General features: G+C 33.7%; 1 protein-coding gene across 1 annotated transcript; it reads left to right on the top strand.

Moving 5' to 3' along the window:
- Positions 1 to 1,530: 1,530 nt before the first annotated feature.
- LOC113518796 (heterogeneous nuclear ribonucleoprotein 87F-like) lies at positions 1,531 to 4,396 on the top strand. Its single transcript, XM_026903790.3, has 6 exons — positions 1,531 to 1,722; positions 1,945 to 2,168; positions 2,408 to 2,652; positions 3,066 to 3,188; positions 3,268 to 3,583; positions 3,872 to 4,396. The coding sequence occupies exons 1-5, from the start codon at positions 1,690 to 1,692 to the stop codon at positions 3,576 to 3,578; spliced, it is 936 nt and encodes a 311-aa protein (XP_026759591.2). The 5' UTR covers positions 1,531 to 1,689; the 3' UTR covers positions 3,579 to 3,583; positions 3,872 to 4,396.
- Positions 4,397 to 14,150: the final 9,754 nt, after the last annotated feature.

Below are 14,150 nucleotides of genomic sequence, written 5' to 3'. Positions count from 1 at the left end.
ACTTTTCATCAAGTGGGCTGTCAGCTTGTTTGTATATAATATAGTATAGTGAAGATACATTATAGAAGATAAGGAGAGAAGAAAATAGAAACTGAAAAAAAAAAAATTTTTTTTTCGTCGATAAATTTATGAAAAAAATTGTTTAACGTTTGGTTAAAAATGAAAATGGTATCTGGCAACTCTGCTGCTGGCTGTCAATAATGTCATTATTTTTTCTGCTCTTAGGGATATCACCTGAAAAATATATCGATATTTTTTTCGATATGATATATTGGATTCTCGTATAGATTATCAAATATCAATATTTTGATATATATAGTATGTAATATAATTATTAATAAAAAAAAAGAAAGATAAAAAGTTAATTAAGAGTAGATAAGTGAAGATACGACCATCTCAAAAAATATATTTAAATATCCTAATATTTTTTAACCTTTGCATGAATAAAATTTCAATCTATATTTATGTTACTGTATTTCACTTGAATTATTATCTTGTCATTGTATATTTTTATTTATGGTGCAATAAAGAGTTAAATAAATAAATAAATATTGACCCGTTTAGTTTACAATAAATTTTTCTGTTGTGATTATTGTAAATTTATAATTCCTCTTAACTGTGATTGTTATTGTTATGAATGTGAGTAGTACTCACATACAAATTGTACACTGCAAATAAAAGTGTAAAAACGTTAAAAAAGTGTAAATAAACTATAAATATCGAACACCATTGTATATACAATCAAGTTAACTTTTAAATAAGATCAGAAACTATGATTTTAATAAAATAACCAATCAATTATTTTTTTTTAATTAAAATCATAGTTTAATAGTAAATATGAATTAATCTTAAATACAAGCCTGAATAAAGTATGTGGGCAAGTTTATTTATTTAACTGTACAGCTATAAACATTTAGATAGTGATTTAATTTATTTTCATTTTATATGTAAATGTATAGTTGATGAATGTATTTAGATTATTATTATTATTTATTTAGATTTAAAACAGGTGACGTTCATCAAGTCGCTAGTTTCGTACGTTTCTTAAAAATGAGGTCACGAGTGGGTCTTTTTTTTATTAGAGGCGGCAAACGAGCAAGCAGGTCACCTGATGGTAAGTGATCACCGCCGCCCATGGATATCTGCAACACCGGGGGAATCGCTGGTGTGTTGCCGGATTTTAAGAGAGGAGTGGTTGGGCTTCCGGAACTCTGGTTTACGGAACGAAACACAACAGTACAAGTACTGTTATTTCTCGCCAATATTCTGTAAGATGGGGGCACTTCCTCGGTGGAGCCGGCCTTATTCGTGCAGCTACCATAAAGACAACTACGTGGCTGTACTACTCCAAATCATAATGTTAAATCATAGTTTAAATCTGTCATAGAGTAAAATCAAATCAGAGCCAGTGTTCGAATAGATTTTTTTGATGCGAATAAAATATATCGATATTTAGTATTTGTTAATATCGTAATGATTCGATATATCGAAAACTAATATCGATATATATGGAACACTCCTAGTTGTTCTTCATTTTCTTTCTTTTTGGCGTGGCGTCACTTCGGAACGGTCGTGCTTTCGCGAAGTCGTCTTATTGCTGAAAAGGATAATACATTTTCATTAAAATTATAATTAGGGCGTTGTTTAGTTTATTCTATTTTTAATTGTTTAAGAGTGATATCTATCAAAATGAGGCCCCAGCAGAACGGTGATGATGAATTTGTAAGTATGTTTTACTATGTATAAAGATGAATCACCTTACCTGTTATTTTTCTATTTATTATTAATTCATAATTTATTTTAACAATTTCTTGTTTAAATATTAAGATGTTCAATTTTAAGTAACGATATAAGTAAATTGTAAACCTTTTTTTGTACTTGCTGTGTTTATAAGTTTAAGACCACGCCATCCGCCATTTTGTTCACGTAGCGTCCTACTTACAGGATGAACCCGAAGTTCACCGCAAAATATTCATCGGTGGATTAAATTATCGTACCACAGACGACTCGCTCAAGTCTCATTTTGAAAAATGGGGCGAAATTGTGGATGTTGTAGTGATGAAGGATCCAAAAACCAAAAGATCTCGCGGTTTTGGTTTTATCACATATTCTAAGGCGCATATGGTGGATGACGCGCAGAACAATAGGCCGCATCGTATCGATGGACGGTGAGTTCACCTCTGTTATTATTGATCGCAAAATATTGCAGTCCAGCTATATGAAAGTGTTTGTGTCATTTTCATATCGTTTTATACTGCAAAAAATAAATGACATTGCTATGGTGAATGTCTCGTTGTCTGTAAACGTGGCATTTTCTGCAGGGTCAACAATGATTATAATTATGTGAGTCTATTATCACTCATTATTAGAGATGTTTTTTATCTAATAATATTATTTTTTTGGACAGTGTCGTTGAAACCAAACGTGCTGTGGCTAGGCAAGACATTAAAAATCCTGAGGCTGGTGCAACAGTAAAGAAACTGTTTATTGGTGGTATCAAAGATGATCATGATGAGGAACAACTTCGTGAATATTTCTCAAACTATGGAAATGTACAAAATGTCAGCATTGTCACCGACAAGGCTACTGGCAAGAAACGTGGTTTTGCATTTGTGGAGTTTGATGATTATGATCCAGTTGACAAAGTTTGCTGTAAGTATTTGTTAATAACTTATTTTATAAATTATTCCCACAGTTTTGCCCCAGAATGGAAGTATGTGTCCAAATCTGGCTTCTCTGACTGTGGATAGTAATTAATAACTTTAGCTATACCATACTATTCAAAATGGGAGTTTTGGTACGCAAGTTATTGTACATTTAATTTTATTTATTGTATCTAATTAATTTTAATATGATATCCACAATAATATTGTTTTGTAACAAACAAGTTAAACAAAATTATAGATGATGAAATGCTGCATATGCATTATGTGCAGTATGTATAATTCTATGTCAAAATTACAAAAAAAAATTTATGTGTTGGTTAATTGGTATCTATAACTTAGTAATTGCAAACCAGTAATTTTAGTTGGATTTTATTTATAAATTTATAATCTTATTACCAGTGAATGCTCCACACAAAATCAGTGGAAAACAATTGGATGTCAAGAAAGCCCTTCCTAAAGATGGCGCAGATCAAAGAGGAGGGGGCGGAAGACAGGGTCGAAATGACAATTGGGGTAATTCAGGTAAATATTTTATTCCATTGTTGTTCACAAATGTTATCAAACCAATAAGAATATAATTGAACAAACTTAACTATTACAGGTGGCTATGGAGGCAATCAGGGTGGTTGGAACAATTCCAATCCATGGGATAATAATCAGGGAGGCTGGGGTGGTGGCAACCAGGGTGGTGGCTATGGGGGTGGAAATACTAGAGGAGGTGGGGGTTGGGGTAATCAGGACTTCGGAAGCTATAACCAACAAGGTTATGGTGGGGGACCAACTCGGAATCAGCAATACAGCAATAACAGGGCTGCCCCTTACAACATGAATCAGGGTGGGGGTGGTGGTGGTAGTGGCAACTATGGCGGTGGGAATTATGGAGGAGGTCAGGGACGAGGGGGCAGATTTTAAACAACGTAAGTACAACTCTTCACTACAATTACAATTTCACATATTTCACACTAATACTATTTCCATGACTATTGTATATTTTTTCTGACTATAGGAAATATAGTTATTTTTCTGAGATATGTTTACTATTTAGGTATTGAGCACTACATAGCATTAATTGAGCTTAGGAAGAGATAGAGATAGTAGATCTATATTGTCCAGTGATAGTTCGATGATTAATGCTATGCAGGTAGCCCCCTTGTGCTAGTGCATTTATTTGTACATGACTTATTAAAGGTTTTTTCAATCTCTAGGTTTCGTGCTAAGTACACTAGTAAAGCAGTGTTAACCGTGCTAGTGTAGGCAGTACGCTCCGGAGCACTCTAGATACACACCTCATGGTCCACACGCGAGACCACCTAGGAGAAGCCGTCAGGAAACCATTAGACATATAGCTGGAGTCCTTGACTCTTACTTTATAAAAAAAATTAAATAGAGTATTTTTAATGTGTACTGATTTGTAAGTTGATCTTCTATTTATTGTAGTACTTAGGTACTTACCGTGACATACTTATTAAGGAAATAGTTATGTATTTTAATGAGATTTAGTTTCGTTTTTACGAGTAATTAAGTACAATTTAGGATAATCCCTGTAAGAGATCCCACTAAATAGCAGTTTCTTAAGATCAGTGTGAATAGACTTGTTCAATCATTTAAAAATTTCTATACATTACTCAGTATTAAGTTCTCAAATAACTGTTAATGAATATAGGTGTAGAATTATGACTTATAGGTTTAAAATTAAATATAATGTAAAAATAAATTTTAATACAAATCAGTAGGGTTGTTTCTTTAGATCTGTGTAAATATTCCTTTAGTTTAATTTTCTTTTTTGTCATTTTGTCAGCAATGCACATAAGAAATGTGTCTATTGAATGTAATATTCAATAAGAAACTGAATGCTGACATTCTATTGTTAAAATTTAGTGAAAAATGTTTTTCTTAATTTAGTACTAAATATTCTATATTAGGTGGTATTTTTATAATGTATTACAAACTAAAATTAAAGTAGATAGGTATTTTACGTCTTTATTATTTGACCTTTATTATTTGGCTTCTCCTAATCACGAATTAGGAGAATTGCGACCGTGTCATTTTTAATTAAATGCTTGACACGCATTAACTGTATTTGGAAGTAAACAGTTATAATGTTGGTAAGAAAATGAGGACACAGGTTAACGGTACCGTCAGCGCCATCTCTATTCTCTTCGAAATGCGCCATCAGGCTTATAGATGTCGCTCATTTATTAAAACGAGATGAATATACCAGAATCTTAAGATTATGGTTAAGTTTCTACCAAACATTTCTAAAATATTTTGATATTAAAGCTGTTTTTTTTTCGTCAATATACTATGTTTAGTACCCGAGTAGTAAATACATAATGCATTATTTTATTGAATATATATATTTTAATAAAATTGTATTTTTAAGACGGCTACCTAATTTATGGTAAAAACTTTATCATGTAAATAGAACACTAGCTAGCGGATTCCTGAAATGTATCAGGTAGGTAGTGATTTGTTCCTGATATAAGTAGGTATAATTTAATTTTACTAGACTAAAATTTATTAGATTAACTTAACATATGATTATGTCTCGACTGAGCTCGATAGCATGGAAACAACACAAACACGACGTTTTTGAAATTTGTCAATTTCGGTCTGAATCCAAATTAATTTGTAAAATAAAAAATAATGACTAACTGGGTTCTACCTAAGGTAGGGTCACAAAACTTTTTAGTAATAAATCCGTCAAAATAGGTAGATATGGTTAATACAAAATTATATATATTCTCATTACCCATCGTTTCATGTTATGTAGGTGCAGTACTTTTTTTATACTAGTTTTTTACCCCTACTTCGTATGCATGGATTTTAGAAGTATGAACATGAATTAGTCCACTTCTATATAGATGGTTTATTAAGGTGAAATATACACAAATTTGAAAACCGCATTACATTTAGTGCCGTAGACTTTGCGTGATGCTGGAATAGACAAAATTTATAAATTTTGTTTTTGCTTCTGTTGACCAACTCGGTCTTATTAAGACCCCTCTTCAATTTTTTAAAAACATCCCACGAACATTATATTAGTAAGGTACAATTACAGCATAAATTATAAATAATGTTGAAATAGGACAACTCAATAAATGGGTAGTGTAGGCAGTTTCTGACTATTTAAAAAGTATATTCACTTTACTTTTAAACCATTATATATACAAAATTTACGATTCCACGTCGAAAAAGTTGAATTTTTGTTTGGTTTGGTTGCAAAAAATAGTTTATTTACAGTACTTTTTAATCTTATATAGTACATAGGTATGTATTTACGTCCCTAGTCTTATATATTATCTACTAGGGTATAATTAGTAACTCCCTTTTCAAGCGGTACTTATGGGCAGTATACTTCAGGTAAATAGGTTTCCTATAGAACCTGATAATTGAAAACAAAACTAAGCAATAAGACTTGTATTATTTGTTTAGACTATTTCTAGATACTACAGAATTATGTCATACATAATTATTGTGTTTTATTAGGCGTGAATCTCATGTTGGTTTTATTTCATTTATATTTGATTACATATTGCAAATTTTTTAATCAATTCACAAGTCAAAGTAAATCGATACAGAGAAGATTCTAGAAAATTTAATTTTATTTTCTAATGTTATAACTTTTATTTACATGGCGAACTTCGGGGACGCCGAGGTCCTTTCAATCTGCCAAGGTTGTTTCAGCCACAGGTAAGTCTTGTGTTCAAAGATTGAAATTGAAATGTATATTGTATTATTTGAATTTTATTTCACAAATAAATATTTTTAAATATTTACGTTTTTTTTTATAATTCTACCTCTCATACATATATATAGGTAATTTTCAAGTACCTAGAAGTTAGCGATGACAGCTTGGTTGGACAACATTCGACTACATACAGTTTAGGGATCCTCAAACTGAAATCTAGCCTAAACCTCGAGATTTCTAAGGTCACGTTTGATTTTTGTTTGCTTTGTGCTTCGAAGGGCACATACTAAAGTCGATATCCGTAATTCGTCACAGATCTTCGTGTGACGAAATCGCTTTTTTTTTAAATGGTTGAAAATGATCCCTATCTGAAAGCAGGTCAGTCCATTGTGAAGAATTCGACAACAATTAACCACGATGGTTTTCAAGGGGAACCGCGTGGAGATGGACTTGATAAGAGTATATTGCTAGCAATGGAGCTGTTAGAACTCATTACTAACAATTTATTTTCCCCTGATGATAATGGAATGGTAACCCCATTCGCGCTATCGGTATACACCGGCGGGGCACTAGTGAAGGATAATAGGTGAGGATGAAGCAGGTCACCCCATCGTGACGAATTCAACAAGAATTAGACTCGATGGTTTCCAGGGGGAGCCATGTGGAGGTCGACCTAATAGGGCATATTGCTAGCAATGGGGCTGTCAAACTCCATTGCTGACAATCCCTTTCCCCTCGACGAATTTGAATTAGACCCAAGACATCAGAGGGTGATATCCTCACACAAGTAATAGAAATATCTGACACTAGCTACTGTATTTATGGCTGTCAGGATTGAAAAAGGAATATCTATCAAAAATGGTAAATGAAAATGAAAGAGCTGGTCAGTTAGTCCATCGTGATAAACACCTAGAATTCAGCACGGTGGTTTCCGTGGTGGATAACGTGGAGACCGACTTGACGGATATTGCTAGCAATGGAACTGGTAATCCGCATTACTAACAATTCCTCTCCCCCTGGCAGGTCAGTTAGCTTATCAGGATATACCTGGAATTCAGCACGATGGTTTTCAAGGGGACCACGTGGACGACCTGACAGGGGTTTATATATTGCTAGCAATGGAATAAAGGTTTGCGATCCGCACGACGCGTGATACCTATGCCGTGTACTCAATGGCGCTTCTTCGTAAGTAATTTCTGTTCGCTTGTGGTATTGATCTTCGGATATGAGGTCAGCTAAGCCGATGCACGTCGATCCATACAGATCTTTTGTGCTAAAATGTGTATTGATCTTACTCGGCTGATTTCGCGCGTCGCGGTAGGATTTTAAAACGTATATTTACATTGTTGTAATTTAGTATTTCATTATAAAATATTATTATTTCTTTATATTATGACATAACATCGTAGACTACATGATATATATATATATATATATATATATATATATATATATATATATATATATATATATATATATATATATATATATATATTTAATCGGGTGAAAATGGTATGGTAACCTCGCCTGCGCTAATGGGATACGCTGGCGGAGCACCAGTGAAGGGTGATCGATGAGAATGAACACAGGTCAGTTAGCTCATCATGATAAATTCATCAAGAATTAACCATGATAGGTTCCAGGACCACGAGGAGGTCGACCTGGTTGGGTATATTGCTAGCAGTGGGATTTTTTTTTATGTTATATTCAAGTACAACACAGTTCTAACCATAGTAGTTGCTTTGTTCATACTCTCGCCAAATCGTCATAGTCGTAGAATACTGACGGATCTGACGAAGATTACATATAAAGATCCGTCACTATTCTACGACTATGACGAAATGAGCTTTGAGCTTATATTGTATAAGTGATTGTGTTACTTGTCTATCTTGCTCTAATATGTATTTATGTTTTCTTGTTTTTGACGTTGTCAATTTATATACTTTATAATCAAGGGTACTAAGTATACAGAACAAATTCTGTTTGAGGGGTAGTAGGTTACTCACACTCGATTAAAAATATTTATATAATATTCAAATTGTCTATATATTTATTTAACGGCATGCAGTGTGGGAACATCAAGTGCGGACGTTGTAGGATTTTCCGCAGATAAAATGAAAGTGAAATCAACGGTCTCACCGTTTCCGCGTGAATGCTGCACGCTTGATACGACGTCAGCCTTTGCCCTCGCACGTAATCGTGACGTCTTCTATTGAACTGATGAAACGTCGTGTTTAGAACTACATACATTTACTTTGCTTGTTTAGCAGGACTTATTTATGGATTTATGTGAATTATGGAAGTATATTTACTAGATAAATGTGAAAACAATGTTAATCTTTCATTCCAAGTTAAAAGTTTATCAGTTATTAGATTTGTGTTAATAATTAAAAAATCGATCTCAGATGCTATTTGATTCATAAATAAAACTCGACTTGAAAAGTCATTTAATCAATAATGATTGACCGAATGATTCCCCATTTTGCGTGATAATCATGGAGAAATAGAGTGAGTCTCTGTTTAATAGTGGTTTAATAGTAATTCATATTAAAAATAAGTTTTCCGCCATGATGTCAGCCTTATCATGACGTTGTCTGAAGTCATTATCTTACTGAACCAGTGCACAGAGGAAATTAGGAAACGATAATGCAAACCATTGGGGGGAGATGAGATTGTAAGTAAAGAGGATTAGTAGCTCCATTGCTAGCAATATATCCTGTCTGGTCGATCTCACGGTTTCCCATGGAAACTACTGCTAAGTTCTAAGTGAATTCGTTACGAGGGGTTAACTGACCTACCTTTACATCCTCATTTATCATTACTTACTAGTGCCCTGCCAGCTTTTGCGCAGGCGGAGTGACCATATCATTACCATCCATTAAAAAAACCCAAAATCATTGAATTTTGATTTTAATATAATGAAAAACTCAATAGTTTGGGTTTGTTGTTCTGTTATAGTCTCAAGTTTCGTTACCCAACATTGTTCGTATATTTGAAATCAATTTATTATTAAAATTTGTCCTGTAATAGATTGATACTGTTGATGCGGCGAAAGATTCGATTTGGGGGGGGGAGGGATTTTTAGGAGTGGGGTTTAGCAGCCCCATTGCAATATACCCACCCTGTCAGATTGACTTCTATGCAATTCGCTTTGGAAACCATCGTAGTAGATTCTTGAATTTGTCATGATGGACTACCTGACCTGCTTTCATTCTCATCTATCTCTCCCACTCCCACTGGTCCCACTGGTGTCCTGTCAGTGTATATCGATAGCGCTGGCGCGGATTAAATTTTTTTCATCCATTAAAAAAAAATAGATTCGGCAGTTTCATATGGATTTACGTTTTGAAATTTTCAGCATATATGGATTTATAAAGCTACTAAATTTGCTACCAATAACTTATTACTATTATACTTAGCACAAGCTTTGCCAAATTCGAGGATGCTAGTTACATACTACCACGCTAACAAGGCGGTTTGGGTAGAAATAGAATAGAATAAGGGGGAAAGTGATTTTTAGCACTGGAGTTTGACAGCCCCATTGCTAGCAATATGCCCTATTAGGTCGACCTCCACATGGCTCCCCCTGGAAACCATCGTGAATAATTCTTGTTGAATTTGTCACGATGGGCTAACTGACCTGTTTCATCCTCACCTATCATCCTTCACTGGTGCCCCGCCGGTGTATACCGATAGCGCGGGTGGCGTTACCATTCCATTATCACTTATTAAAAAAAAAATTGAATAGAAATTTATTATTTGACAAAAACACAAAGTTACAAACACAAGATACAATGGGCCCCACTAGTGTGGCGAAGCTGTATCGTGGGTACCCGACAAAGATTAACAAATCACAATCTGTTATAGTAAAAAGTACATAGTGGGCGGGTATTAATATAAAAAAAGCAATATGAAATTGACATAGTGATTATAGGTGATCAGGCAATCACGGAAAATTGTAACTCTAGTAAAATGAACAATATAAATACACAAGCAATTATAAAACATTAATAATACCTATATGCCCTTAAATGAAGCGAAGTTGTGCAAATGAATGTGGGTATGTTCGTGAGTATGTGTGAATGTGTGTTGTGTAAAGTATGTGAAAGATTTGTACTCTATGTTATTTTCCAGACAACAGTTTTCAGTTGACTCGTAACATAATGATAAAAGATAATTATTTGTTTCATAATATGTGAACTAAGACCTAAGAGTGGACACACTTTGTTTATTTTATATATATTTTTTTATACATTGTTTACATACATTAATGGATATGCAAATGCACCAAAATGGCGGGCAAAAGAAGATGATAGTAGGAATGTTTAGTTTGAGCCTCCTGAAATGCAATAAGGATGATGGATGAGTCATGTAATATAAAGTGATTGCTTTTAAAATAAATAACTGTCGAACCGTGAATATTTTGGCCTCAGAATATAAAGAACGTGTGAGATATTGAAATTTTTTCCTAAGCATTACCTTAAGAACATATCTTTGAGCACGTTTAAGACGGAGCATGTGGGTTTTTGCAGCACCACCCCATGCGGTATTATTTCGTATTATATTTTTATTGCTCTAGAGTATACTGCTTTTTCCCATTGTTACTTCTGATAGGACCATTCGGTAACCGTAGCCATGTGCAAGTATCAGTTTCCGTCTACCCTACAGAAAACTGGAGGAATACGTTCACCATCTCTTATTCTATACTATCATAAGAAAGTTAAAAATTTGCTATAGTTATATTACAATTAAATTGTTTACAATAGTTGTTGTTATTCCATTATAGACACTTCTTAATAAGTATGTGTATGTAATGGAATAATTAGATTATTTCGCCAATTATCTACACCTCGTGCTCTTGTTTAAAAATAGTACGATGGTGAAGCAAATAGCGAGTTCGTCGTGGTCGGTGGTGCAGCGCCTAACGGGTGGGGCGCTGGATTGCTGCGAAGTTTTGGTGTGGAGAGAAAGTACGCGAGGTGGTGGCCGAAGACCCCAACTCGGCACTCGGGACTCCGCGCGGCCGCGGCAACACTCGCCCGCCGATTCTGGGCGATACGTTTGCGAAATAATGCCATTGAATCGTCGCCGAATTCGCCAGTGAACGCGGCGTGTTCGAGAATGCCGCTCAAATAAATAGTGGTGCGGAGCAATAATAACATCGCGCCCGACCCCGGATCCCTACGACAATGTGCAGATGGAGAATAGTGACTATAATTTACGTGGTCGCTGCATTCAAATTGACAAATGGCAGGGAAATAAACTCTGTGGACGTCGCTACGCTCGATAACCATGTGAGTATTTTATTGACGATATTAGCATTAGGTTTACGCTAATAATTGTCGTATGGTAGAATCGATCAGCGCTACAAGCCGGTACATTGACTCATACAAGGTAAACGCACTTTTACTTTCCGATGAACAGATTCGCTTCATAAATTGTTGAATTGACAATAGATAGGTATACCGGAAAAATTACTATAATACCTACAGGTATTAATTTATCGTAGATTCTAATTAGAAATAATATTTGGAAAAAAATATGTTTATTTAATATAGTAATATATATAATTAATTAATATAGTAGACAAGTTAGATTGGATAGTGAATATCCTGAGTGAATAATTAAAGTATAATAGAAATAATTGATGGGTCTAGGAACTTGGAATTTGATACATTTATAGTCATATGTAATGAACATGAGCGGACTAAAATCTAGATACAGCATACTACACGTTCACGACTATGACAAATAAGTCAGCCACCAGCCAGCCAGTAAGGATTTTTTTTAATGGGTGATAATAGAATGACTAACCCGTCTGCGCTTTTGGTATACACTGGTGGGGTACTAATGAGGGATGATGACGATGATGAAGCAGGCCAATTGGCCGCGAACGACAACGCAACAATAAATCAACCACGATATTTTTCAGGGGAATCGCGTGGAAATCGACCTAATGCTATGCCTAACAATTTCTCCCTACAGCCAGTAGGGTTATATGTAGAGAGTTAGGATTTATGTAGCAAAAATTCTCTATGATTGATTACATTATGGTCTACAGAAACGCCTTGCAAGGTGGTCGAGCCGTATATTTACAGGTCTTATATTTGATATTGTACAACTATTATTCAGTTAGTTACTATAAAATATTAAAAAAATATTACTTTTATTAAATATCCATAAATAACTTTTTATTTGTATACTTTTAAACTAAATTTAGTACTACATTCATTTTCATTGCAGGCCCTACTTACATTGATAAGTATTACTAGTTGATAGAGCTTAATTATTATAATACAAGTTTGAAGACGGAAAATAGTTGCTCTGCAAAGAAAAATGGTGGATTCATTGAAAAAAAAAAATACGGGATGTAGGAGTAATACTGATTGCAAAAATAATTAATAAAGTCAATTCAGAATTTGCGTTAGATTTTGCGTAATATTTATATCCACACACACAAATAAATAAAGACGAATTGATAATCTCTTCCTTTTGAAAGTCGCTTAAAAATATTTGAAATCTCGAATCTAATGAGTATTTATTAATGATCAGGGCTTAACATTTGGATATTAATGATAGATGAGGCGGATCTGCACTGCTTTCGCTGGTTACGTGTCTATATCATTTTTATGTAATATCTGACTATAATGTTTCAAACATTTACCCATTTTCCTTGTATATAATGCTTGTTTCTTTTGATTGTGAAAAATAACAAAGTCAGTACATTAGTGTACTGTGCAGTATAATGTACCCTTTTTCGGCATCAGTAAAAATTTTGGACAGAGGTGCCAGATACAATGCCCTGTTGATAAAAGCAGGTATAGACTGTTACAGTCAGATATTTCGCTACATAAGTACGAGTCCGTACATACACATTGAACTCCATTGTATTACAAAATGGTACACATAAATTGATTTATACGTATACATTCTGAATATATAGTAGATGTGCAACATATATTTAAGTAATATCGAATTTGAGACTATATGTAGAAAAAATGTCAAGATTAGATGATTATAATAAGATAAATACATTATTTTATGTATTGATATATTGGTGGTAGTTGATTAAAAGGGCTTTAGGGCGTTTAGAGGAGTATCGATTGTTGTCAGATTCCTATTTTTTATATCATTGAGGTGGCAATCAAGCATACGACCCACCTGATGGTAAGTGGTCTTTGTGTTAATATTCATAATATACATAATATTCAATAGAAATCTACATGAATGCAGCATTAAATATTTGTGGTGCACTTAATCTGCCAACAACTTAAAAAGGTTTTAGTACATACTTATACATATATACCTAACTTTAAAATGTTTACGATGTTTTTGTGAGACTTATAGAGAGAATATTTTTAGTTCTTCTATATCTTTTGTGTTATATTTTTTATTGAAATTGAATTTACTCATAGTTCCTTATATAAACCGTTTTATGTAGAACAAAAATTATGCCAAAAATATGCTCATGTCTGTAAATAATCCCTAATGATGGGAAAGTTGACATGCCCATATTTCGCCGAATATAATAGAATCTATCATATATATATTATAATATTATTTTATTTCTATCATCAGTTAATTGGAATTTAAAATTGACAAAGAGGTTCTCGATCGACCAGATTCGAATTCACGTTCTTTGCGGTCTATAAGTCAGAGTAACATTATAACTAGTCTAGTTAGGATAAGATGCGCTCTTAAATTGTGTATAATTTGCAGATAATAATATATAAACTTTGAAATCGTCAATTTATATCAGCAGGATTTACTTATCACTATTTGATATTTTGGAA

This window comes from Galleria mellonella, unplaced genomic scaffold (assembly GCF_026898425.1).
Source record: "Galleria mellonella isolate WM207_F2 unplaced genomic scaffold, CSIRO_AGI_GalMel_v1 utg24764, whole genome shotgun sequence".
Lineage (NCBI taxonomy): Eukaryota > Metazoa > Arthropoda > Insecta > Lepidoptera > Pyralidae > Galleria > Galleria mellonella.
Note: the sequence above shows the minus strand (reverse complement) of the source record. Positions and strands in the feature narration are given on the sequence as shown.